Here is a 26,726-nt window from a genome sequence, read left to right on the forward strand (position 1 = left end):
TTCTTTTAAGATTCTCTCTTTGTCTTTCGCCCTTGGCATTTTAATTATGATGTGTCTTGGTGTGGTCCTCTTTGGATTCCTTTTGTTTGGGGTTCTCTGTGCATCCTGGACTTGTAAGTCTATTTCTTTCACCAGGTAGGGGAAGTTTTCTGTCATTATTTCTTCAAATAGGTTTTCAATATCTTGCTCTCTCTCTTCTTCTGGCACCCCTATAATTCAGATGTTGGTACACTTGAAGTTGTCCCAGAGGCTCCTTACACTATCTTGATTTTTTGGATTCTTTTTGCTTTTTGCTTTTCTGGTTGGGTATTTTTTGCTTCTTCGTATTTCAAATCTTTGACTTGATTCTGGGATCCTCTTGCCTGCTGTTGGATCTCTGTATATTATTCTTTATTTCAGTCAGTGTATGCTTAATTTCTAGTTGATCTTTTTTCATATCCTCCAGGTTCTCACTAAATTTATTGGCGGTTTCTAGAAAATTCTTGAAAAACCTCATAAGTGTGGTTTTGAACTCTATATCCAGTAGTTTGCTTTCCTCCATTTCTGTCATTTGTGACCTGTTTCTTTGTCTCCGCATTTTTTATGCTTTGCTGTGTTGATAGAGTGGCTTTCTGTGCTAGGTATCCTATAGGGCCCAGTGGCTCAGCCTCCCCAATTTCCTGAGGTGGACACTCTTGGTACACCCCTTTGTGGGCTTTGTGCACAGTCTTGTTGTAGTTAAGCCTTGATTGTTGTAGGTATTACTGGGAGGAATTGACCTCCAGGCCAATTGGCTGTGAGAATCAGCTGTGTCTACAGTGGGAGAACTTCTGTGCTGGAGACACCCTTATGGGGCAAGACTTGCTTCAGTGGGGCTTTTGTGCTCACTGAGTCTGCCCCCTGAGTGTGTCCCTTATGGATCTGAGGAGTTGTAATCTGGATTGTCCCACTCTGACCACTGGGTACACTGGCTCTTGGATCTAAGGAGGTGCTAAATTGGCCTCTGCCTGAGGTTACCAAGCAGGACCTATGAAGAGATCTGCAGATTCCCCTTCCTTGTTTGGGGTTTGGAGGTGCTCAGATGGGACCCAGCTGTGAAGCAATGCAAGCTGCTGTGTGGCCTTGGGCCTTCTCTTGGAAGTTGTAGTTCTGTCTGGCCCAGCTGCAGTTTGTTAGGTAATTTTCAGATTGCAAAGGGCCAGGGCATTCATATGCAAAAGCCTCTGCCACAGCTTCGGTGGGGCGAGGTCTCTGGGAATCAACAGGGCGGAGCAAACAGCTATGGCTGATCCTCAGTCCTGCCCTAAGGGGCCGCGCATCTCAGTGTCCCAGTAATCACTGCAAGCAACTTTGAGAGAAAGCTGCCCTGGAGTTCTGAGATCTCCCCACTGCCAGACAGTCCAGTTTCTCCCTGTCTGAGTCTGGGTCCCCAGAGACTCACCTGGAACTGGAGTTCAGAGTTGTCGGGGGCTTGTGACTCCCTCCTGATTCAAAAAGACAGCCACATCCTCAGTTGCTAGTTCTTCCTGCATGCGCCTCTGTACCTCTGCACTTCCACACCTCCTCTGAGTCTCAGTGTGCTTTACTCTTTCCTTCTAGTTATAGAATTTCCACTCAGCCAGCCTTCCTGTGGTTCTGGATGATGTCCGTTTTGTCTTTTAGTTGTATTTTTGAATTTGTTGTGGGAGGCAGCAATTTCCGGTGTTTACCTATGGCGCCATCTTGGTTTTTTAATCCCCTTTTAATGTGCACAAACTTCATGCACTGGGCCACTAGTTGAATATAAAAATAAAAATAAATGAATGAGAAAGCTAATGAACAATATAAAATGATGAATAAAATAGAACCAGAGGCATGGAAACATGGAACAGACTGACCTGAATCTCAAAGCAAAGCGGGAGCAGTGGGGCAGGAAGAGATTAACCAAAGAATTTATATGCATACTAGAGGCCTGGTGCACAAAATTCGTGCACTGGGGGGGTGGGGGGTGTCCTTCGCCCAGCCTGCACCCTCTTAATCTGGGACCCCTTGGGGGATGTATGACTGCCATTTTTGGCCCAATCCCACAAGGCCTAAACTGGCAATCAGACATCCCTCTCACAATCCAGGACTGCTGGCTCCTAACCACTCTCCTGCCTGCCTGCCTGATTGCTCTAACCACTACTGCCTGCCAGCCTGATCACCCCCTAACCCTACCAGCCTGATAACCCCTACCTAACTGCTCTCCTGCCAGCCCGATCGCCCCCAACTGCCCACCTCTGTCAGCCTGATGGCCCCCAACTGCTCTCCCCTGCTGGTCTGGTTGCCCCAACTGCTCTCCCCTGCAATCCTGGTCCCCCCCAACTGCCCTCCCCTGCTGGCCTGATGGCCCCCAGCTGCCCTCCCCTGCAAGCCTGGTCCCCCCCAACTCCCTCCCCTGCTGACCTGATCTCGCTCCCAACTGCTCTCCCCTGCCAGCCTGACCATCCCCAACTGCCTTTCCCTGCCAGCCTGATCTCATCCCCAACTGCTCTTCCCTGCCAGCCTTATTGCCCCTAACTGCCTCTGCCTGCCTGATCACCCCCAACTGCCCTCCCCTGCAGGATTGATCTCACCCCCAACTGCCCTCCTCTGTTGGCCAAATAGGTTCTGATTGGTTGATTTCTATGCCAGTCAGCATCAAAAGCTCCGCCTCCTAGGCAGCCATTGACTCCTCACAGTTGACCTAGATTTGGTTCTGATTGTTCAGTTCCTATGCTAGTCAGCGTCAAAAGCTCCACCTCCTAGGCAGCCATTGGCTCCTCACAGTTCACCCAGATTTGGTTCTGATTGGTCAGCTTCTATGCCAGTAAGCATCTCTGATCCTATCAACGGGGCCTGATCAGAAAGGTGGGGGTGGAGGCCTGGAGAGAAATGGAGGCAAGCCTGCTAGAGAGAAAGAGAGAGGCAAGTGCTGATCAACAGCTGCCACAGAGGCTACGGATCAGACCCTGCTTCTCTCCTCAGGCCTCTCTCCAGGCCTGATTTGCTTTCCATTTGCCTGAAAGATATTTTTCCATCCCTTCACTTTCAGTCTGTGTGAGTCCCTACTAATGAGGTGGGCTCTTGTAGACAGCAAATGTATGGGTCATGATTTTTTATCCATTCAGCCACTTGATGTCTTTTGGTTGGAGCATTTAGTCCGTTTACATTTAAAGTTATTATTGAAAGGTACTTGTTTGTAGCCATTTCTTCTTTTGTGTGGCTGTTTTCTTTCTGAGCTTTTTATTTCTTCTTTTTACACCAGTCCCTTTAGCATTTCTTGCATTGCTGGCTTGGTGGTGATAAACTCCCTTAGCCTTTTTTTGTCTGTGAAGCTTCTTATTTCCCCTTCAATTTTGAATGATAGCCTTGCTGGATAGAGTATTCTTGGATTCAGTCCTTTGCTTTGCATCACTTTGTAAATTTCCATCCATTCTTTTCTGGCCTGATATGTTCCTGTTGAGAAATCATTTGATAATCTAATGGGAGATCCCTTGTATGTAACTTTCCGTCTCTTTCTTGCAGTCTTTAAGATTCTCTCTTTGTCCTGAACATTTGCCATGGTAATTATGATGTGTCTTGGTGTGGGTCTTTTCAGGTTCACCCTTGTTTGGGACTCTCTGTGCTTGTGTGACTTTTTTCTTCCCCACCTCAGGGAAGTTTTCTGATATTATTTCTTCGAATAGGTTTTTCTAATCCTTGTTCCTCTTTCTGTTGTTTTGTCACCCCTATTATTCGTATGTTGTTTTGTTTCATGTTGTCCCAAAGCTCCCTTAGACTCTCCTCCTGTCTTTCAATTTTTTTCTCCAATTGAAGTACAGTTTGGGTGTGTTTTGCTTCCTTGTCTTCTTATTCACTAATTTGGTCCTCCCCTTCTCCTAGTCTACTGTTGATACTTTCAATGGTGTTTTTTATTGCAGCTATATCGCTCTTCATTTCTTCTTGGGTCTTACTTAAGTTGTTGATTTTTTCATCTGTTTCTTCTTGCTTCTTGTATATGTTGTTGATTTTTTTCTTCCATCCGGTTTATGCAGTCTAGGACCCTTAGTCTGAATTCTTTTTCTGTCATGTTGCATGCCTGTGTATCACTTAGCTGCTTTTCTGGCGAGTCCTCCTTTTCTTTCCTTTGGGGGTTTCTTTGTCTACCCATGTTTGATCTCGCCGACATATAAGATATTGAGTCGTTCAGTGGCTGCTCCCTGGGTGGCAGTGGCTCCTTGGGCTGTGGTTGCTCCTTGGGCGGTTGTGGTAGCAGCTACTACTCCATTGGTAGCAGGTCCTCTGAAGGGTGCTGTTCACAGCTGTGGTGGCTCTTCTGGCTGCTGGAGGGAGGCTTCACACACAGCAACTGTTCCTCAGACAGAGCGTGTGGTGATCAGGAGGCTGCTGTTGCTTGGATCTGCTGCATTGATTTAAAGGCACAAAATACAACACAGCAAGGCACAACATACCAGGCACTGAACACAAATGTATTTATGGTATTAATAACCCCAAATAAAGGTGGCCACCCGAGCTAAGAGAGTTGCAGGATAAGAAAGAAAGAAGAGAAAAAGATAGAAGAGAAAACAGAAGGAGAAAAAATAGTAGGAGAGAAAAGAGAATGAAGTAGAAGAGGGGAGGAGACTATTCATATGAGGAGAAAACCCCCATAGAACCGCCACTAATCCTAATTATTTCCAGCAACAGATCCCTGGAGATGAATACAAACTACAAACAACTAATAATATCAAGTGAGGCAAGGGAAGCACTAAAATAACTGCGGGTGGGGGGGCAGTGGGAAACAGAAAAGTAAAAAGAAAAAGCAGAACAACCTCACAAACAATCCTTAAAAAAAACCCAATATACTCAACAATCAAGCAAACAACAACAAAACAATAGAGAAAAGAAGAAAAAAAATTTGGATAGTGAAGAAAGATAAGGGAGAGGTGTATAAGGATTTAGAGCAGGTGATTGGAAATAGGATATATAAGTAGGGTGAAATTTAGACAGGGGGTAAAAAGGATAGGGAAAATCTAAAGCAGGAATAGGGTAAGAGAAACAGGACAGCAAAAAGGGGAACGTGGGGAAGAGAGTTTTAGCACAGAGGCAAAATTGAGGTAGAGGAAAATGATGCTAAAGGAATGATGAAAATAGAATGGAGAACACTAGTCCCTAAATAAAATAAAGAGAAAATAAAATGACACTTTAAAAAATGGTAAAATGGTAGCAGTAATAATAATGGTTAAAAATAAAAATGTAGTAATTAAAAGGGTAAAATCAGGTGATGAAAAAAGAAAAAAAAATGGTTTCTTAGTTAAAAGGTGAAAAAATAATAAAAAAAATAATTAAAAATGTGCAGTAATGAAGGTGCTTCAGATCTTCTACTCTTCTTTTCGGCATGCCAGGTATTCAGGAGAATGTTGAATTTCCCTCTGATACTCTGTTCCTCTGTGTTGTAAGCCACAGTCCTGATTTTAAGGCAGGCCATATTGGTTTCCCAGACAGCCTTTATCTTTCTGTGGGGAGAAGCAGGGCTCCTCTGAGTTCACGTAGTCACGCTGCTTGAGAGCCATTGCTTCCGGGTTAGTAGCCGATCTCTGGATCCTGGTAACAGCCACTCAAGATGGCGTAGTCTCCGTGGCTGAGCCGGTGCACTGGGAGAGGTTTCAGCCTCAGTCTCTAACCGTTCCCTTTTTCTAGGAGTTCTCTGTCTTTCCTTGGCTGCAGACTGTCTCTCAGCTGAATCTCCTCTGATTATTCAGGCTGAATGTTACCCGTTTCAGCTGCTTGCCCTTATCTGCTCCGGGACAAGGCACCGACACGTCCATCTAAACCTCCACCATTTTTTCTCCCTCCAGGCCTTATTTGAAGCCCCTTCAGCAGTCAGTGCTGGATTGCCATGGCGACCCAGCACTGACTGCAGGACTGACTGCTAGTTGGTTGAGCCTCTGGTTGTGACAGACCCAGGGTTTTTATATATTAGGATATGCATTACCTATGGACATAGACAATAAGGTGCTGAAGGTCTGGGGTGGGCAGGTACTGGGTAAATGGGTACAATGAGAGGGCCACATAGGGGAGACATCAGCAATACTTTCAACAATAAATATTTTTTAAAAAAAGAAATGACTTCTCTATAGAGGTGAAAAAACTACAAAGACCTTATTTTCCAATAAGGTCACATTCTGAGAGAGATAGCATTGGGATTTTAATATCTGGGGAGGGGGGGCATAATTAAATCTATAAAGAGTTTAATATGTAATTTTATATTTTAAATAAGGCAAATGTTACAGACTGAATTGTGTCCCTCCAAAAATTCATATGTTGACACACCTTAACCCACAATGTGACTGTATTTGGAGATGGGCCCTTTAAGAAAATAATGAGGTCATAAGATTAGGGACTTAGTCCTATAGGACTGGTGTCTCTTTTAGAGGAGGGAGAGACATGAGAGAGATCTCTCTTCATACATGCACAGTTAAGTGGTGGGGGAATTCATGGAAAGACATTGGGAGAAGGTGACCATCTGCAAGCCAAGAAGAGAGATCTCACCTAAAAGTTAACTCTGATGGTGTGAAGGAAAACCCCTATTCTGTAAAACTACTGTTTGGAATTCTCTGCTATTCTTTAGATAGCCTCTTATTCTGAAAAAGTAACTTTGCTTTCTAGCCTGCTTGAATAGTAGAGGAGATAAACTTAGCTATCTGACCTTGTAGGCCAGAGACTAGATACACCCAATGCCATGCCAGGTGCATTTTTTAATTGGATAGAACTGTATAGTTTTCAAGGCCACCGCCAGCAAGCACACAAAGGGCTGGCTCTTCTATAAAAAGGGAAGTTCTGCTTGTAGCTTGGCTTAGATTTGGATTCATTTCCCTGAGCCCACCGCGGTGAATAAAGTGTAACTCCAAACTCTCAGAGCGCTGTTTGGTTCTGGTCCAGTTTTTCTGTAACAATGGCATTTTAATCTTGGACTTCTAGTTTCCAGAAATGTGAGAAAATAAATTTATGTTGTTTTGAACACCCAGTTTGTAATGTTTTGTTATGTAATTCCTAGAAGACAGGAATCTAATGAAAACACCTTGTTTGTTTTTTGTATCTGTCACCATTGTTCTTCAAATAGGTGAAGGGAGACAAAGCAAGGAAAGAGGATAAAAGAGAAGGAATAATTTGTAGTCTTTAATTGTTGTTATAGTTATAATTTATTTTTAAAATTCTGCTAGTGTTAACAACTTCTGGAAAAAAAAAATCTTGTATTCACTAGGCCTATACATTTGCAGAGACAAATTATTGTTTGGAGTATCCACCAAATCTACTGTTAAACAAACAGAAAGTGGGAAAAATAAAAAAGAAAAGTTTTTTTTCCACATTCAATGTGATACAGATGAATGAAAAATAAAAAGTGACAAATGAAAAAAATCTATGCAGAATATCTGTCAATTTTACCTCACTAGCTCCAATCATAATCTAATATTTTAACATCAGTGTAATTATTTCCAATTAAAATATCCTCTTAGCATTCATATTTCTAACCTGTTGCTGAATCTAATTTTAACTCCCTTTCCCCATGTATGATATAGATATTAGTTTGGCGGTGTGCTGGTAGAATTTTAAAGATGTTTTTTGAAAAAAAAAAAAAATGATTTTTTTTTTTAGATTTCCATTATCTAGTCTAATCAAACACTAATCTAGGTACTTCTGTAAAAAAACTTTTGTAGTTATAATTAAGGTTAATAATCAGATGAGCTAAAATCAATAGATTATTCTGGATTATCTCAGTGTGCCCCATCTATTTGTGTGAACCCTTAATAAGTAGAAGAGGAAGAGACCACACTCAGAGTGTGGGGAGGAAGCCCATAGCGGATTGACTTAGGAAGTGCACGGCTGTCTGTAACGTGCTGCCGGGTCCCAGGATGGAGGAGTGAAGTCTCCGTGTCACCGCAGGTTGCAGCCTGCGGAGCCCACTGGAAGGAGAGTCCTCAGAGAGCACCTTGAGGGAGCAGGGTGGCCGCCTGGTCCAGTGCAGGAGAAACCAAGATGGCGGCATAGGTAAACACCGGAGATTGCTGCCTCGCACAACCACTTTAAAAATATAACTAAAACACAGAATGGACATCACCCAGAACCACAGGAAGGCTGGCTGAGTGGAAATTCTACAACTAGAAGGAAAGAGAAAAGCATACCGAGACTCAGAGGAGATGCAGTGCGGAAGTAAAATACTAAGGTGCGGAGGTGCATGTGGAGCAGGCTGGCGGCTGAGGGCGCGATTGTCTTTTTCAATCTGGAGGGAGTTTCAGGCTCTGAGCTCCAGCTCCGGGCGAGTCTCTGGGGACCCAGACTCAAATGGGAGAACAGTCCCAGTTGTTTGCTGGCCATAGATAGAAGGTGGTTTCTGGCCATAAGCATCAGATTTAGGATGAGTCATTAGCCCGGAAATAAATTTTTCTGGCTCAAAACTCAACGTAGAGCAGCAGTTCTCAACCTGTAGGTTGCGACCCCTTTGGGGGTCGAACGACCCTTTCACAGCAGTCGCCTAAGACCATCAGAAAACACATATATAATTACATATTGTTTTTGTGATTAATCACTATGCTTTAATTATGTTCAATTTGTAACAATGAAAATACATCCTTCATATCAGATATTTACATTACGATTCATAACAGTATCAAAATTACAGTTATGAAGTAGCAACGAAAATAATTTTATGGTTGGGGGTCACCACAACATGAGGAACTGTATTGAAGGGCCGCGACATTAGGAAGGTTGAGAACCACTGTCCTAGAGCATTTGACATAATTTATTTTTCTTTAGACTGCTTTGTGCTTACTGTGAGAATTAATGAATGCATCTGGCCTCGCTAATAATGTTAGCCACTTCAGCAATATTAAAAGTATTTTTTCATCTTTCAGTCTCAGTTCTAATATCTCTTTAGGAAGACTTCACTGATTACTATGGCAGACATGTCTCACCCCATACCCTCAGTCACACTCAATCACATGCCCCACATTATTGTCTTCATTGAACTTATAAATATCTGAAATTATCCTGGTGCTTATTACTGTCTGACTTCTACTAGAATGACATCCCTGTGAAAAAAGGACCTAGTTTGCCTGTTTACAGTATCCTGAAAACTGTGCTCAGCTCCAAGCAGGTACTCCATGAATATCTTGGGAAGAATTTAACTATACAATATAGGGAGAACATTTAAAAAAACACACACACACAGTTATATAGAATCTATATTTAAATTCTTTCAAACATCCCTATTTACACTCTTGATCATTAAAAATCATTTATAATATAAAATTGTGTTCTATTTTTTGTCACCTACTGATGGGAGATCTGTAAACAAAAGTTGCCAGCATGCAAACTAAGTTTTTTTACTTTAATTTCCTTCAAAAGACCTTTTAAATTCTTAAAGTAAAACTAAATTTTAGTCTCAGTGGGTGTATTTTCCATTAATTAACTATCAAACAGATATACACATTTGCTTTATTTAGGCATCAAAGAATTTCAGCTGATTTTTGCCCTTTTCATGGTTTAGAGGTTCCTATTTCAAAACTGTAAATAAAAGTTAACTGAAAATATAAAAATGGCAAAGGTAAGGTCACCTAGTAAATAAAATTTCAATAATGAGAAGGTGTATAAGTAAGGGGAATTCCATATACAGACAGAGGCAGAGATTGAAATGATGTGTCTACAAACCAAGAAATGATAAGGATTGCCAGCAACCTAGGAAAAGAGAAGTTAGGAGAGAGGTATAGGATGAATTCTCCCTCTGAGCCTCCAGAAAAAAACCAACCATGCCTGCTGATAGCTGATTTAGGACTTGCAGACTCCAGAACTGTAACAGCCAATATTACTGTTGTTTTAAGTCATCAAGTGTGCAGCTTAAATTTCTTGTGGCAGCCCTAGGAAACAAACACAGTTCTGTAATGTTTTCAATAGGCTTTCTTTTGTTGTGTTCAAAATGTTGCAGAACAAGATGTCTGGTTACTTTGCAGATCACTGTGTGGCATTATAATCTGTATCTTTGGGAAGTAACCTTCTCATGCTCTTTAATGAAAGCTTCTGTAGGTTCTGCTGCAGTTTATTTAGGGGAACAACAGTGACAACTTTGAGACTCAAGAAAAATAATCTCAGCCACATGGGGTCCAATTGAAAACTCTGCTTTTCCATTTAATAATAGTTAACATTCTTGGGGGAAAATAATAATTTAGTAACTAGTTCTCTTGGAAGTAGAGAAAAATTTTCTTTAAAATTATTGCTTGGCATAATTGTTCTTTATTCAGTAGTTCTGTAATATTTTTTATTTAATGTGTAATGTGAAAATTGTACTTCAAATTATAGATAAAATAAGCAATAGTAGATGAGGAGTGAGGGTGAAAGTCTGTGTTCTTCAGTGTTTACAACATCCACTAAGAGCTTGGGATATAACATTAAATTTATTAAACACATGGTAAAAATTTAGGAGCAATCCTATCTCTTTAAAATGCATTTAAACTTTCACAGTTCAGAAAAATAACTTTGTTATTACTCAGTCATTCAAACAAGAAATTTTAGAAACATTCTTGACAGCCCAGCCAGTGTGCTCAGTTACTTGAGTGCCCCCTCATGTACCAAGAGGTCATGGTTTGATTCCTGGTCAGTGCACATTCCCTGGGTTGTGGGCTGGATCCCCAGTAGGAGGTGTGCAGCGGCTCAATGTTTCTTTCTCTCTCTCTCTCCCTTTTCCTTCTTCTCTCTCTAAAAAGAAAAATCAGTAAAAGCATATTAGTAAAAAAACATTTCTGACAACTACACCTATCCATCCTCATTCTCCAATTCCCAAGATAATATAGCATGCTGGTTAAATGCCTGAGCACTGCAGGCAGATGAACCTTAGTTTGAAAAAGACACCTATCAGAATGACTACCATCAACAAATCAACAAATGACAAGAGCTGGAAGGGATGTGGAGAAAAGAGAACCCTAGTGGTAATGCAGCCACTGTGAAAAAACACTATCGAGTTTCCTCAAAAAATTAAATATGTAACTGCCAATTGACCCAGTGATCCCACTTCCAGGAATATGTGCTCAGAAACCCAAAACACCAATCAGAAAGAATATATGCACCCTATGTTCATAACAGAATAATTTACTAGTATAATAGCTAAGATATGGAAACAGCCCAAGTGCCTACCAGTAGATGAGTGGATAAAAAAGCTGTGGTACATTTGTGGAATACTATGCAGCAGTAAAAAGGAAAGCTCTCTTACCCTTTCAGACAGCATAGAGGGATTTGGAGAGTATGCTAAGTAAAATGCCAGTCAGTAAAAGACAATTATCACATGGTCTCACTCATATGATCAAAAATGAGTGAAAAAAATAAACTGATGGGCAAAATAGATCCAGAGACATAGAAGCATGGAATAGAATGTTGAATCTCAGAAGAAAGGCAGTGGTGAGTAGGTGGGAAAAGACTAATCGAAGTATATGGATACTCCATGGACATGGACAGTGGTGAGGTAAAGGCCTGGGGTGGGGAGCAGGTGCAGGGAGGAGGGTGTCAGTAGGAGAAAAATGGGACATCTGAAATACTTTCAACAATAAAGATAGATAGATAGATAGATAGATAGATAGATAGATAGATAGATAGATAGATAGATAGATAAATGAGACAGAGTTCCAGTTTGGGAAGATGTAAAAGTTTTGGAGATGGATGGTGGTGATGGTTGCACAATAATGTGAATGTACTTAATAGCTACTGAACTATGCACTTGTTAATGGCTCAAATGGTAAATTTTATGTTATGTATATTTTACCACAATAAAAAAAGAAAAGAAGATTTCTTTCATTCTTTAGTGTTACATGTGTACTAGTAAATTGGTACAAATATTTTAGAAAACTCTTGTCAGTATTTATTGCAGCTGAACATCTGCCTACCTATATCATCCAGGAATTTTGATTCCTAGATGTACATAGCCAATAGAAATTAGTACATATCTCAAACATATGCACAAGAATGTTTAGCAATATAATTCTTTTTTATTGTCTAAAGTTTTACATATGTCTCCTTTCCCCTGATTGACCCCCCCCCCCACCACCACCATTCCCACCCCCTTGGGCAAGCCCCCACCGCCCCAGTGTCCCTGTCCATTGGTTATGCTAATATGCATGCATACAAGACCTTTGGTTAATCTCTAACCCCCACCTCCCCTGCCCTTTGTCTCTGGATCTATTTTTGTTCATCAGTTTATATTGAACATTATGTCCCACATATGAGTGAGATCATGTGATATTTATATTTCTCTGACTGGCTTAGCAATATAATTCTTATGAGCTAAATATGAAAACACCCAAACATTCATCAATAGTACAATGCATAAATAAATTGAGATATATTTATCATGACTATCATCATAATTACAGGGTTCAGTGCAAAATGAAAATTTAGCTGCCTTGTTAAGAAATTATCAAGAATGTCAAGATGTCAACAACATAAAATTAAACCAAGCAAGAGGCTATGTGGCACTGCATTGCTAACATTCCCATGAAGACTTCCCTAATATTGATGCAATAGAATACTACATAGCAATAAAAAATAACAACCTATTGCTACATATAACAAGTGGATAAATTTTGCAGATATATGATGAGTAAAATACGTAACACAAAAAATAAAATATGCTATATGATTTAATTTATGTGAATATTATCACTTCTTAGCCTTTTGGCTAAGATCAAGTGTAGTATCTGTTCTTATCAGTTTAATTTATATGAAGATTAAGACCAAAGAAAATAACATACAATGATAAAATTTAGAATTGTAGCTATTCCAGGGATTTATTGAATGAAAAGGGGTATGAGAGAGCCATTTTTGTTTGTTGAAATGTTCTATATCTTTTTTAAAAAAATATATCTTGATCTTGATTGTGCATACACAGATATATGCATGTGTAAAAACATAAATAACAATATATGTCATATAGAATATAAAAGCACCAGGTATGAGCAGCTCATACCTTCTAGTCCTTTTTATCCAATATTGTGCTCTTACTCCATTTGGATGGGTGCTGTCGCATGGCCCAATAGCTAAGAGAACAGTGGAAGAAGACCCTTCATGCTCTCTGATTTATGGCACCCACATATCCATTATCACATGCTTGACATCCTGAGACTTTTCTTAGAGCCAGGGATACCAGCAGTGCCAGTTCATACTTAACAGATGAAGAAGTCTATCTAGGATACTTAGGTCATGAGCTAAAGAACCTCACATGACTAACAAAACATGTTATAGTGCATTACAGCTGTACTTTGCCTTCATTTTTGCACTATGTTATTGCAAAGGTCCTCCTTTTTTATTGCAATGTAATTAATAGATTTACCATAAGAAAAAGAAAATAATACAATTTAGAAAGGAAACAATTTTAAAGTAAAAATAAAAATTAGAAGAAAATTTACTCTGGTAATAGAAGTCATTCAGAAAGCACATATTTTTGACTGGTGCAATTGGTTGAAGGAGCCCCGGACATATAAGGGCACCTTAGTATTTGAATTTTTGGATTTCCTTTTTGAAGCAATGCATATGCCAACTGAAAAAGGACAAAAAACTGTCCATCAGTCAAAAACCTGTTTGCCTCCTCATTGAACTTGAGAATACATGGCATTTTAATGAAGTGCCATTTGCTTTTTATGTGAAAGATACTTCTCTGCAATGCATCAACCTCTCTGATAAATCATAGTTATTATTTCTATTATTTTTATTAATAATTAAAGTTGTCTTTATTATACTGGGATATTTTAATATTGTGTGAAAATTTAATATAAAAAGTACAAACCCAGTATTACCTAGTTTATAAAAGAATGGATAAGGAAATGAATGATGGATAAGAAAAAAATGGTAGGGTTGTTGGGCTTTGATGGAATGGGCACCAGCAGGATCCTGTTCAGCATTCAGGCTCTTTACAGAATGGTGTGAGTGTGTGTGTGTGTGTGTGTGTGTGTGTGTGTGTGTGTGTGTGTGAAGTACCATCCTCAGGGGAAGTCCTTAGCTAATAGAGTGTGGGAGCTGGTGGAAGAATGTTTCTCCCTATCCCTTTGGTAGCCAATTCAAAAAATCTTCTGTACTTTCTTCAGAGGTAGACTTACAGAGGTATCAAACCCCAGCTTCCCACAGAAGTGACCTCCATAACACCCTCTTCCTTTGACTTTACTTCCTCCCCTGTTTTACTTTCCTCAGTCCATCTCTGCTGATCCATGAGGTCATCTCCCAAATAAATTACCTTATTTGCTTTGGTGGGAGGGGGGGGGTGCTGTGTGGGGAAAGCAATAAGGGTGAAGAAGCAGGGACTCAGGTTACTTCCATCTAGTGTTTCAACTGTCCCCAAGAACCTCTGTGCTCTCCACTGGATTCTCTGCATTAAACTGGCCAATGAGCGAATAAAGTGCAGAGGAGTGGAACAGGAGTGGAAATGGTGCCCATCACTGGACACTGCTTTCCATTGTTCAAAACTTAGTTATATGATTTCATTAACAACAGAGGAGGCTGGAAGAAATACCCTTGTATTGAAGATATAGAGGAAAGATATATTGAGCACAGAACATTACTTCTGTCACAATTTACCATAAATTTCACACTTTGTTCCCCTCTTGGGATGCATTAAGCTACCATTCTCATTATTTGCACCATGACTTATGCACAATTATGGTATTTCAGAAAGATAATTTTCATATAGTTTCCCAAAAGAAATGTGACATAATATAGTGTTCTTGTGGAAAATCTCTGTTCAAATTTTTTTTCTAGCTTACTACTTAATGTTATAAAGTTGAGAGAAGGATTTGCTCATTCGTTTTGTCTCAAATAAAGAAATGGAATTATAACTGGACACTATCACTGCCAATCTAAGAGCAAATTATAATGAAAAAAAGGGCCAGCCCTGGCAGGTTTGGTTCAGTGGTTGGAGCATCAGCCCATGGACTGGAGGGTCCAGGTTCTACTCCCTGTCAAGGGCATGTACCTGGGTTGCAGGCCTGATCCCAGCCCGAGAAGGGGCCTGTGCAGGAGGCAACCGATCGATGTGTCTATCTAACGTAAATGTTTCTCTCTCTCTCTCTCTCCTTCCTTCCTCCATCCACTCTCTCTAAAAAAATAAAAGAAAAATGGGCCCAAAATTTTCTTACTTTCAAATAGAAGTGAAGCAGATGGCAACAAAATTTGCTAAGTTTACTCTCTGAAAAGGAAAGTCCAAATCTACCCAACCACGTGAAAAAGAAAACTTACAAGCATGTGGTGAAGCCAAAGTGATAATTTTTTTTTTTTTTAGGAAGTAAAATTGCATGCACCCCCTTGACTAGTCTCTAGGCCTCTTAGATCGTGACGCATCTGCCTTATCACTCCTCTTTAAATAACCAAAATTATATTTAGCCTGTAGAACAGCAGTTCTCAACCTGTGGGTCTCGACCCCTTTGGGGGCCGAACGACCCTTTCACAGGGGTCACCTAAGACCATCGGAAAACACATATATAATTACATATTGTTTTTGTGATTAATCACTGTGCTTTAATTATGTTAAATTTGTAACAATGAAATTGGGGGTCACTGCAACATGAGGAACTGTATTAAAGGGCTGCAGCATTAGGAAGGTTAAGAACCACTGCTATAGAAGGACCTTACTCCTGATTTTGGCAAGAACCATTACAAGTTTTCCCCAGAGAGGTGCATTGGAATAAACTGCCAAGAGTTAGGAGCAGAAAAGTACAGGGAATGTAATCCTTCATCTTGAGGTCATTTGGAAGTTTTGGTTGGTTCTGTCTAGTGCTCAGTTACAGGTACAGGATGATACATTTATCATTTTTGTTCAGATAAACTCAGTGCAGATTTATCTCTGGTGCAGATTTAGCTGGCCAACGCCAGATGCCATCTGGGCCCGGTGCGGCCAAGGTCGGCGGGGCTTAGGCAGTGCAATTGCGACACCTAAGCCCCACCCCAACCGGGATCCTCTTGTGCTGCCTAAGCCCCAGGCGCCTAAGCCCCACCCCCAGCCGGGACCCCCATGTGCCACATAATCCCCGCTGCCAGCTGGGACCCCACTGGGATCCCAGAGCAGGCAAGTGCGGAGAGCTGGTGGCCCCCAGGTGGGCCTGCTCCTGGGATCACCATGGCGATCCCAGAGCAGGAAAGTTTCCCACAGGCAGCACCCAGCAGGGCCTGCCCCCGTCTCTGCAGTGATCCGGTGATCCATGAGCAGGAAAGCGCAGCCTGCAGGCAGCACCCCACCCTGGCCACAGCTCAAGGGAGAGAAAAACACACAGTGGAGGCAGCACCCCACCCTGGCCACAGCTCAAGGGAGAGAAAAACACACAGTGGAGGCTAGGAGCCTGAGAGATCAACACAGAGGGGCGCCTGCTCCAAGCCTCCATGGTATGGCTGGTGGCAGGCCCCCAGCAGACACACACACACACACACACACACACACACACACACACACACGCGCGCACACACACACACACACACACACACACAGGACGCCTGCTCCAAGCCTCTGCTGCCAGACTGTGGCCATCAGTAGGACATCCACTGAGGGCTCCCAGACTGTGAGAAGGGCAGGCTGTGCTGAGGGAACCCCACCCCCCAGTGCACGAATTTCGTGCACCAGGCCTCTAGTTAAAATATAACCACTAATTACTGAGTGACTTCTTTGTGCTAGATGTTTACATTACCTCACTTATTTCTCAAATGAACCATGTAAAGCAGGTTTTATCAACCCCATTTTAGAGCTGAGGAATCTGAGCCACTGAGTGATGGGAGCTGTAGTTTGCCGGCCACTGATTTATATTGATAATCTCTTCTCTGAAGACTTCTTTCATGTTCTGGCTCTCCTCAGAGGATCCTATTTTCTCATAGCAATTTTTTTGCACCCCAAATATTTAAGGGTCTGGAGGAGGATTGCCACATAAAATACAGGGTACCCAATTAGATTTTAATTAAAAAAAAAAAGTATGATTTTGCATAGGTATGCCCATCCAATATTTGCAGTAATATTCAATAATATTAAAAAGCTATCTGAATTTAAAATTAAATTGGGGCTTCTGTATTTATATGTGTAAAATCTGGCAACCCTAGTTGAGCGAAGTGTCTTTTGTGTGTTTTGTTGTCCCCTCCACACCATTTTTCCTTCCTTAGAACCTCTGACAACTTTGAAAACACTTGTGTACAACTAGAAAGTGCATTTGAGAGGTATAATTTGAGAGGCATAATGAACATTTTATATAGGTTTGATATGCAAAATATTTTCCCAAGGGTTTCACATTTTCCCCCTCATTTTAATCAAAAGGTCTTTCAAACATTCTGGACTTAGAATAGTTTGTTACCCTTATGTCTTTTCTACTACAGGCCACATTTCTGTAGCTTTTCATGAACTTTAGATTGTTTTGCTTTCAATCCAGTAAGAACCTCGAAGAATGGAGGTAAGGAAAGATAGTAAAGTTTAGATCTCTTTTTAGCAATTTATTCAATAAATTATAGGGTGCCTGTCAAGTGAGAAAAGCCACAACCGGACATATTCTAGTGTCAAGAACAGAGTTCGACACAGTAACTATTTTGTAAGTTTCTGTAGAAAGCATGAGTGAATAAATGAATAACGAAATGAATCAAGGAGAGTAGCTTCTCTAAGGTACCCAGAGATTCGACGCCTAGAATATCAGAGCCAAATTTCAAATTTTGCTAGATAGTTTCTGAACTATCACACCGAGCGAGAACAAAGGGAAACGATTAGAATGAACAGGATGAGAACGGGACGAGGCCGCGGCCAATTCTGTCCCCACTAGGCTTCCGTAGTAAGAAAGGTCCTGAAGTCGTTTCCGCGCCCGCGGGCGGTAGTGACGTCACGAGATTTGAGTCGTGCGCAGAAGTTGCCGGGGCAGCTGGGTGCGGAGCGCGCGCGCGGGACTTTCGAGCGTCCGGCCCGGGAACTCCACCAGCCATGAGCCTCTGGGCGGACAAGTACCGGCCCTGCTCGCTGGCGCGGCTGGACTACCACAGGGAGCAGGCGGCCGAGTTGCGCAGCCTGGTGAGGCGCCGGGCGGGGGCGCGGGGAGGGCGGCCGGGCTCCGGCGTTGGCCCCGCCGCCGCTGGAGGTGACGGCTGCTGTGGAGAACAATAAAACAGTGAAGGGGAAAGGGGGAGTGGGGGCGAAGGTCGTGCCGGTAAACAAGGATAGGCTGGCTGAGAACTGTCGTCTGAGCCCAGACCAGTCCCACATGGAGCGAGAAAACCCGGTACAGACGCGGGGCAGAGGGAACGGGTGGAGGGAACAGCAAGCACAGAGTCTCGGAGGCAGGCGTGTGCGCAGCTTCTGGAGTCCTCCAGCCGGTGTAGCTGGGTAATAGTGGGCAGAGGGAGGAGGAAGAGGAAATGGGGTGTGTGTTTGGGACGGGGTGCAAATGCAATAAATTCCACAGAGGTGGGTGGGAAGCCTTCGGAAGGTTTGGAGCAGTGAGGTGACGTCATCCCACTGATTTTTTTTAAACCAGCTTACTTAAAATTTCCTGGTGTCGTTGTCCTCCTTACAGATGGGAAGGTATTTGGCTTATTCATTTCTAAGGTCATTTATAATTCTAAAATAGGTTGCTAATTAGGTTGTCCTTGAGTTTAATTCCATGTGGAAACCCCCTCCCCCCCCAATCCTGATGCCTATTTTTATGTTGTCATTTATAAAATGCTGATGGCAAGGTTTGTGAGAAGCAAACCAAATTTTGTAGGGAGTGGACAGGGAAGAGGGTCTTCAGCAAAATCTTGTGTCCCTGGAAGCCATTTATCCACCCCTTTTAGGGACCTAAAACCTATTACATCTGTATACTTTATTTATAGACAAATTGCATTTTCTCACAATAGCTTTCACTTCATTTTTCTTAGACAAAAGATACATTTTACATTATCTGTGGCTTTTTTACAGAATTTGGAATAAATGTTTTGGACAAAAATTTAATATATTCATCTTATGAAATAATAGATTTGCTTTTAAAAAATGTTTACCTTTTTATTGTTGAGTCTACAGTTTAATAAAACTATGAAACATTTAAAGCATAACCTTTATTTTTGATTAGATTGAAGATTGAAAAACAAAGGCTGCTAGTATTTGAGGGGTATGTATTATTAGTTGAATAGTGTCTTTCCTTGAGACATTTTTTTTCAGTGCCAGAGTTAGATGAGTTTACAAAGTGTTAAAATGTACTGTAATAAGTACTTCTCTAAGATACTTATTTTTTCTATAATGGTTACTTACAGAACTTTTGCTCCACAAGATTTTATTTATCCGAGGCACAGATGTGTTTTCATCATCTTTATAGCCTTTCATATTATAAATTCCTAAACCAGACTGATCATCAGTGTCACCTGGGAAACATTATAGAAAACACAGTCTTGCACTGTAATGCAGCACTGTCGGTGCTCTACTTTGTCCCCTTGCTCTTTCTTGTAAGTGCACACAGGCTGACTTTCACCTCCCTGTATTTGCACTTCCTGAGGCTTTCTCTTGCTGACACCCCTAAATTGATTTGAAATACCTGGGAGTTAATGTTCACTACTCCCTGTCCACTTTTCCAGTCTAGCTTTAACAAAGGATTGATGAGAGAGCATGTCAGACTCCATCTTCTGCACCCTTGAGAGGGGTAATACTGTGGTGTATTTTAACTTTAGCTTCAAGATCCCCAGCAGGATCAAGTCTCATGTGCCCAGAATGGTATTTAAATTGATAATACACTCTGCCTTCTTTCCCTATTGCTTCCCTACAAAATTTTTCTTTACTTCCCAAATAGGCCAAATGCACTCAGCTCTTATCAAAGGGACTGTGTGAAAAACCAGTTTAATTTCAGTTACTAAATCATAATTTGATGGAATGGATCTAATAACTAACCAGTCTTTTAATTTAAAAAGTTCTCTAGGAGATTCTGACAGCCAGATTTGGGAGTTCTTACTTTCTAGCATATGGTATTGTATCAAGCATGTATGCTGGGTATGAATTACATAAAATTAATGCCAGGGAATAATCAACATTCCATAAATGTAAAATAAATATGTATACTCATACACACACACACACACACACACACACACACATACACATACATATATATATATTTGAAGTTTCATAGGTAGAGATACAAAATATTGATACTTAAAAAGAGTTTAATTCTACCCAGAACAATTGTATGATTAGGAAAATACGTCATTGTTTGATTTTTTTTCTTTTCCCAGGTACAGTGTGGTGACTTTCCTCATTTGTTAGTGTATGGTCCGTCAGGTGCTGGTAAAAAGACAAGAATTATGTGTATTCTACGTGAACTTTATGGTGTTGGAGTGGAAAAATTGAGAATTGAACATCAGACCATCACAGTAAGCATTTCACTTTGAGCCCTCCAAATATTTATAGCAGGGATTTTCAATCCTCCTCATCAATACATTGCCCTCCCCCATTGCTGCCCCATATATGATTTAAGTAAGTATTTCACAGGTAATCCTGGTGTTCAGGATTGAGAGCTACTGATTTATAGACTTAATTATTATAACCAGCCCAAAGTCAGTTATGTTATAGAGAAATAGGAGCAACAGGAGATTAGGGTAAAATGTGGTGGTAGGGTTCATTTTAAATTACATAGAAAATCAGTGGCTCATTTGGAACTAGAACTCAAGGTTTCAAAAGCTCATTGTTCTGAGAGCAATAGTGGGTATGGAAAGAAGGATTGATTTTGAGGGAAATTGTAATCGTGGAATAAGGCAATTTGGTAAAGATTGGCAGCTGACTGTCTGGAAAAGGAGGCATGAGGCTCTGGGATCATAATAGAGTTCCTGTAATCTTGCCCTGGCTGAGCTTTCCAGCTTCATATTGTCCAGTGCATTTTCATGCTCTTTCCTTCTAGACCATGTTGAAGATCTAGCTGGAATGTCTGCTGTCAGAGTGCCCTACAACTCCATTAGAACTAATTTTCCTTCTAGTACACAGTTTGTACTTTAACAGTACTTACTTTGTTTTGCCTTATGTTATATTATTACTAGAGGCCCAGTGCACAAATTTTTGTGCACTCGGTGGGGAGGAGGAGGGTCCCTCAGCCCGGCCTGTGCCCTCTTGCAGTCTGTGACCCTCAGGGAATGACCACCTGCTGGCTTAGGCCCGCTCCCCGGGGGGATTGGGCCTAAGATGGCAATCAGACATCCCTCTGGCAGCCCGGCAGCTCTCGGGGGATGTCCACTTGCCAGCGGGGACCAGGCCTAAACTTCAGTTGGACATCCTTAGCACTGCTGAGGAGGCAGGAGAGGCTCCCACCACCACCACTGTACTGGCAGCCCTCAGCCTGGCTTGTGGCTGAGCAGAGCTCCTCCCATGTGAGAGCGCCCTGACCACCAGAGGGCATCTCCTGCATTGAGCGTCTGCCCACTGGTGGTCAGCATGTGTCATAGTAACCAGTCATTCCCAGTCCTTCTGCTGTTAGGGTCAGTTTGCATATTACCCTTTTACTATATAGGATAGAGGCCTGGTGCACGGGTGGGGGCTGGCTGGTTTGCCCTGACGGGTGTCCCGGATCAGGGTGGGGGTCCCGCTTAGTTGCCTGGCCAGCCTGGATGAGGGGATGATGGCTGTTTGCAGCTGGTCACACCCCCTTCATGGTGGGAGTCCCCACTGGGGTGCCTGGCCAGTCTGGTGAGGGTCTGAGGGCCGTTTTTAGGCTGGCAGGTGACTGAAGCTCCCAACCTCTCCTTTTTTTCTTTTGTCTTTTTATTCTGGGATTTATTTACCTTCTATAGCTGTCACTGGAACTGAGAGCCGGCTTTAGCTCTGAGGCTCGGCTCCAGCTCTGAGACCTCGGCTGCTGAAAGCAGGTATCTGGGTTTGTTTGGCTTCTATAATTGAAACACTGTTGCAGCTCCAGCTCCGAGGCCAGCTGTCTGAAAGCAGGTTTCTGGGGTTTGTTTAGTTTCTATAATTGCAACATGGTTTCTTAGAGTGCAGCTCAGAGGCGGGCAGCAGCAGGCGGGGAACCTTGGCTTCCTCCATCACTGGAGCAAGCAAGCCTCCTGTTTGCTTCAGCTGCCTGGCCGCCATCTTGTTTGGCAGTTACTTTGCATATCGCCCTGATTAGCCAATGGGAAGCGTGTTGGAGGTATGGTTAATTACCATGTTTGTGTATTACTAGATAGGATAGCTTTTACATCTTTTACTTTGACAAAATAGTATTTATTTTGAAATTATATAGGGAATATGGCATATTCATTTTCATATCCTTCATAGCCATTGCTATACTGTCTTATACATATAGGACATTGAAAAAAAAATGCGTGGTGAATGACTGGATGGTAAGTAGTGTTATTAGAATGTTTAGGATGATAGATTTTAGGCCAATGTTGATTAGCTTGTGTTTATTTAATTTTTAATCTTTATTGTTGAAACTATTACATATGTCCCCTTTTTTCTCCCATTGACCCCTTATTGCCTAACCTCGCCTCAGGCCTCCACCACCATATTGTCTGTGTCCATGGGTTACACGTACAAGTTCTTTGGTTGATCTCTTTCTACCTCCCCCCTACTCCTCACCACCCCCTCACCCCCGCCTTCCCTCTGAGATTCCATAGCCTCTTCCATGCTTCTGTGTCTCTGGATCTATTTTGTTCAACAGTATATTTTGTTCATTAGATTTACATATATGAGTGCGATCATGTGATACTTGTCTTTCTCTGACTGGCTTATTTTGCTTAGCATAGTACTCTTCAGGTCCCCCCATGCTGTCTCAAAGGGTAAGAGATCCTTCTTTTTTACTGCTGCATAGTATTCCATGGTGTAAATGTACCACACTTTTTTTTGTTGTTGTTGTTGCCTGGGGGGGAGGGGGCTAAAAGGAGGAGGGGAAAGGCGCCTGAAGGGAGAGTGCCCACAGCTTTTTTATCCACTCATCTACTGATGTGCACTTGGGTTGTTTCCAGAAATTAGTTATTGTAAATTGCTCTGCTATGAACTTAGGGGTGTGTACATACTATCTGTTTGGTCTTTGGGGTTTCTTAGGATATATTCCTACAAGTGGGATCACTGGGTCAAATGGAAGTTCCATATTTAAGTTTTCTTTTTCATATTTAATTTTTTGAGGAAACTCCATACTGTTTTCCAGAATTGCTGCACCAGTCTGCATTCCCACCAACAGTGAACTAGTGCTCCCTTTTCTCCACATCCTGGCTAGCACTTGTCATTTGTTGATTTGTTGATGGTAGCTATTCTGACTGGTGTAAGGTGATATCTCGTTGTTGTAATTTTCATCTCCCTTATGATCAGTGACTTGGAGCATTTTTTCGTATGTCTCTTATCCATCTGAATGTCCGCTTTGAAGAAGTGTCTATTTAGGTCCTTTACCCACTTTTTAATTGGATCATTTTTCTTACTTTTGTTAAGTTGTATGTGTTCCTTATATATTTTGGATATTAACTGTTTATCAGATATATCATTGCCAAATATGTTCTCGTATACACTGGGCTTCCTTTTCATTTTGTTGATGGTTTCTTTCACTATGCAGAAGCTTTTTTATTTTGACTTAGTCCCATTTGTTTATTTTCTCCTTAGTTTCCTTTGCCCTAAGATATGTATCTACAAACATATTGCTATGAGAGATGTCTAAGATCTGTATGGTTTTATGATTTACATTTAAGTCTTTTATTCATTTTGAGTTTATTTTTGAGTATTGTGTAAGTTGGTATCTAGTCTCGTTTTTTGCATGTATCTGTCTAATTTTCCCAACGTTTATTGAAGATACTGTCTTGACTCTTCGATTAGTTTGTGTTTAGATACATTGAGTTTGACATATATCCTGGTGGAAATTCTTATAATATATGCTGGGAAAATTTTAGTAAGGAAAGTGTGGAATCTGTAGGAGAAACTTTAACATAAAAGGACAAAGAACAAGAACTGATCAAATGGAAAGATGCAGTATGTCTCAGATATGTGACTTAATATTTAAAAGTATCTGTTTTCCTCCAGTCACAGTGTAACTTTCAATGAAGATTTATTAAAATCCAATTGTTTTTTAATTGTATGAAGTTCTTAAAGTACCTCTGAAATAATAGATTTTTGATCCTGGCTAAAGTAACTTAAAAAAATTCGGAAGTGGGACTGACATGAACAAATATTAAATCATATTTTAAAGCTATTATAATCAAAATAGTATTGTATTGGCATGGGTACAGAGAATTAGGTCAGTGAAACTTAATAGCCCAGAAATAAGATGGAGGATCTATTTCAGATCAGTAGGAAAAGGGTGAGTAAGCACAACGTGCTAACCTAAAAAGTTGAATTTCTGATACCTAATATATAAAGATAAATTCCAGATGAAGTAAAGATTTAATTGTTAAAGTGATACGCTAAACTTTTCAATAAAATTTTTTAAACAGCCTATGGATCAAGAACACCTTTTGACAGAAAACATAGACGCTATAGAAATATATATATGTGTATATATATATATATATATATATATATATATATGTATGTATATGTATATGTATATGTATATACATATGTATATATATATAATGTATATAGCTCCTATCTAATAAAAGAGAAACACGGTAATTAGTGTACGACCGCTACCCTTCCCATTGGCTAATTAGGGCAATATGCAAATTAACTGCCAGCCAAGATGGCGGCCGGCAGCCAGGCAGCTGGAAGCGAACATGAGGCTTGCTTGCTTCAGTGACGGAGGACTCCAACGTTCCCCGCCTGCCGCTGCCAGCCTCTGAGCTGCAACTCTAAGCAACTATGTTACAAATATAGAAGTTAAACAAAACCCCAGAAACCTGCTTTAGTTGCTGGGCTTCAGCCAGCAGGATTGCAACATTGTTTCAAATACAGAAGGTAAACAAAGGCTTTCAGCAGCAGAGGCCTAAGAGCTGGAGCCTCAGAGCTAAAGCTGGCCCAGAATAAAAAACAAAAGAAAAAAGGGAGCGGTTGGGAGCTTCAGTCACCTGCCAGCCTGAAAACAGCCCTCAGCCCCTCACCCAGACTGGCCAGGCACCCCAGTGGGGACCCCCACCCTGAAGGGTGTGTGACCAGCTGCAAACAGCCATCATCCCCTCATCCAGGTTGGCCAGGCACCCCAGTGGGGACCCCCACCCTGATCCAGGACACCCTTCAGGGCAAACCAGCAGGCCCTCACCCGTGCACCAGGCCCTCACCCGTGCACCAGGCCTCTAGCCTATATAGTAAAAGGGTAATATGCCTCCCAGCACCGGGATCAGCGGAGTTGCAAGGCCTCTCTGCACCGGGATCAGCGTGACGGGGCAGTGCCCAAACCCCCTGATCGCCCTGCGGCTCTGTGTGTTACAGGGGGCGGGCCACGACCTCCCTATCCTCCATGCTCTGTTCGTGACAGGGGAAGGCGCCCCAACCCCTGATGGGCCCTGCTCTGTGCCTGATGGGGGGAGCTCCCCAACCCCCTGATTGCCCTGCGGCCCTCTGTGTGACGGAGCGGTGCCAAAACCCCCCCACCCATGGGCCCTGCTCTGTGTGTGACAGGGTAGAGCTATAACCTCCCCATTGGCCCTGCTGTGAGTGTGACAGTGGCAGCACCCCATCCCCCTGATTGGCCCTGCTCTGTGGGTGATAGAGGGTGACGCCCCAACCGCCCCCCACGGGTCCTGCTCTGTGTGTGACGGGGTAGAGCCATAACCTCCCCATTGGCCCTGCCCTGAGTGTGACAGGGTGCGGCGCCCCAAACCCCTGATCCGCCTTGCTCTGTGTGTGACGGGGGCGGTGCTCCAACTCCCCTATCGGCCCTACTCTGTGAGTGACAAGGGGGAGATCCCCAACCCCCTGATGGGCCCTGCTCTGTGAGTTACAGGAGGCAGCGCCCCAACCCCCTGATCCGCCCTGCTCTGTACGTGACATGGGGTGGCGCCGCAACCTGCCCATCAACCCTGCCTTGAGTGTGACATGGGGCGGTGCCCCAACCCCCCAATCGGCCCTACCCTGAGCGTGACTGAGGGTGGCATCGCAACCTCCCGATCCGCCCTGCTCTGTGCATGACGGGGCGGCGCCCCAACTCCCCAATCGGCCCTGCTCTGAGCCTGACCAGGGGCTGCATCTAGGGATTGGGTCTGCCCTCTGCCACCCAGGAGCAGGCCTAAGCCAGCAGGTCGTTATCTCCCGAGGGTTCCCAGACTGCGAGAGGGCGCAGGCCGGGCTGAGGGACTCCCCCCACCCCCCGAGTGCACAAATTTTTGTGCACCGGGCCTCTAGTGTGTGTATCTGTGTGTGTGTATCTATATATATATATATATATGTATATATATATATAGATACACACACATACTTGGAAATATAGGAATTTTTGGAATTTGTATGACAAGATAACACATAAAATAAATAGGAAAACGAGTGATTATAAATATTTGAAAGGATCATTTTAGGTAAAAGATTTTATAAACCAACAATGGAAAAGACAAAAACCCGGTAGCAAATGGAATAAAAAACAGTCACAGAAGAGAAATATAAACAGCTAATAAACATGTAAAGATGTTGACCTTTGTGATAGTCAAGGAAAAGCAGTGTGAATCTATTACATATATTCTGTTATATATATTCTCTTATATTTCATATCTTATAATGTGTATTAACTATCTACACTAATAAAAGAGAAACATGGTAATTGGCGTACAACCACTACCCTTTTCATTGGCTAATCAGCGAGATATGCAACTTAACTGTCAGCCAAGATGGTGGCTGGCAGCCAGGCAGCTTGAAACTAACATGA

At 42.2% G+C, this 26,726-nt stretch overlaps 1 protein-coding gene and 1 pseudogene across 2 annotated transcripts in view; both read left to right on the forward strand.

The window, feature by feature from the left end:
• Nucleotides 1–12,656: 12,656 nt before the first annotated feature.
• LOC118652418 lies at nucleotides 12,657–12,749 on the forward strand (annotated as a pseudogene).
• Nucleotides 12,750–17,870: 5,121 nt separating this feature from the next.
• RFC3 (replication factor C subunit 3) overlaps nucleotides 17,871–26,726 on the forward strand; it is a 39,054-nt gene continuing 30,198 nt past the window's right edge. The window contains exons 1-2 of one of the 2 annotated variants that reach the window (XM_036300329.1): nucleotides 17,871–18,010; nucleotides 20,197–20,334. In XM_036300329.1, the coding sequence (XP_036156222.1) occupies nucleotides 17,924–18,010; nucleotides 20,197–20,334 (225 nt within the window). In that variant the 5' untranslated portion in view covers nucleotides 17,871–17,923. The remainder of the gene's footprint in view (nucleotides 18,011–20,196; nucleotides 20,335–26,726) is intronic. The other variant, XM_036300330.1, reaches the window with a different exon arrangement.

The sequence above is a fragment of the Myotis myotis genome, unplaced genomic scaffold (genome assembly GCF_014108235.1).
Source record: "Myotis myotis isolate mMyoMyo1 unplaced genomic scaffold, mMyoMyo1.p scaffold_m19_p_3, whole genome shotgun sequence".
In the NCBI taxonomy this organism is placed as follows: domain Eukaryota; kingdom Metazoa; phylum Chordata; class Mammalia; order Chiroptera; family Vespertilionidae; genus Myotis; species Myotis myotis.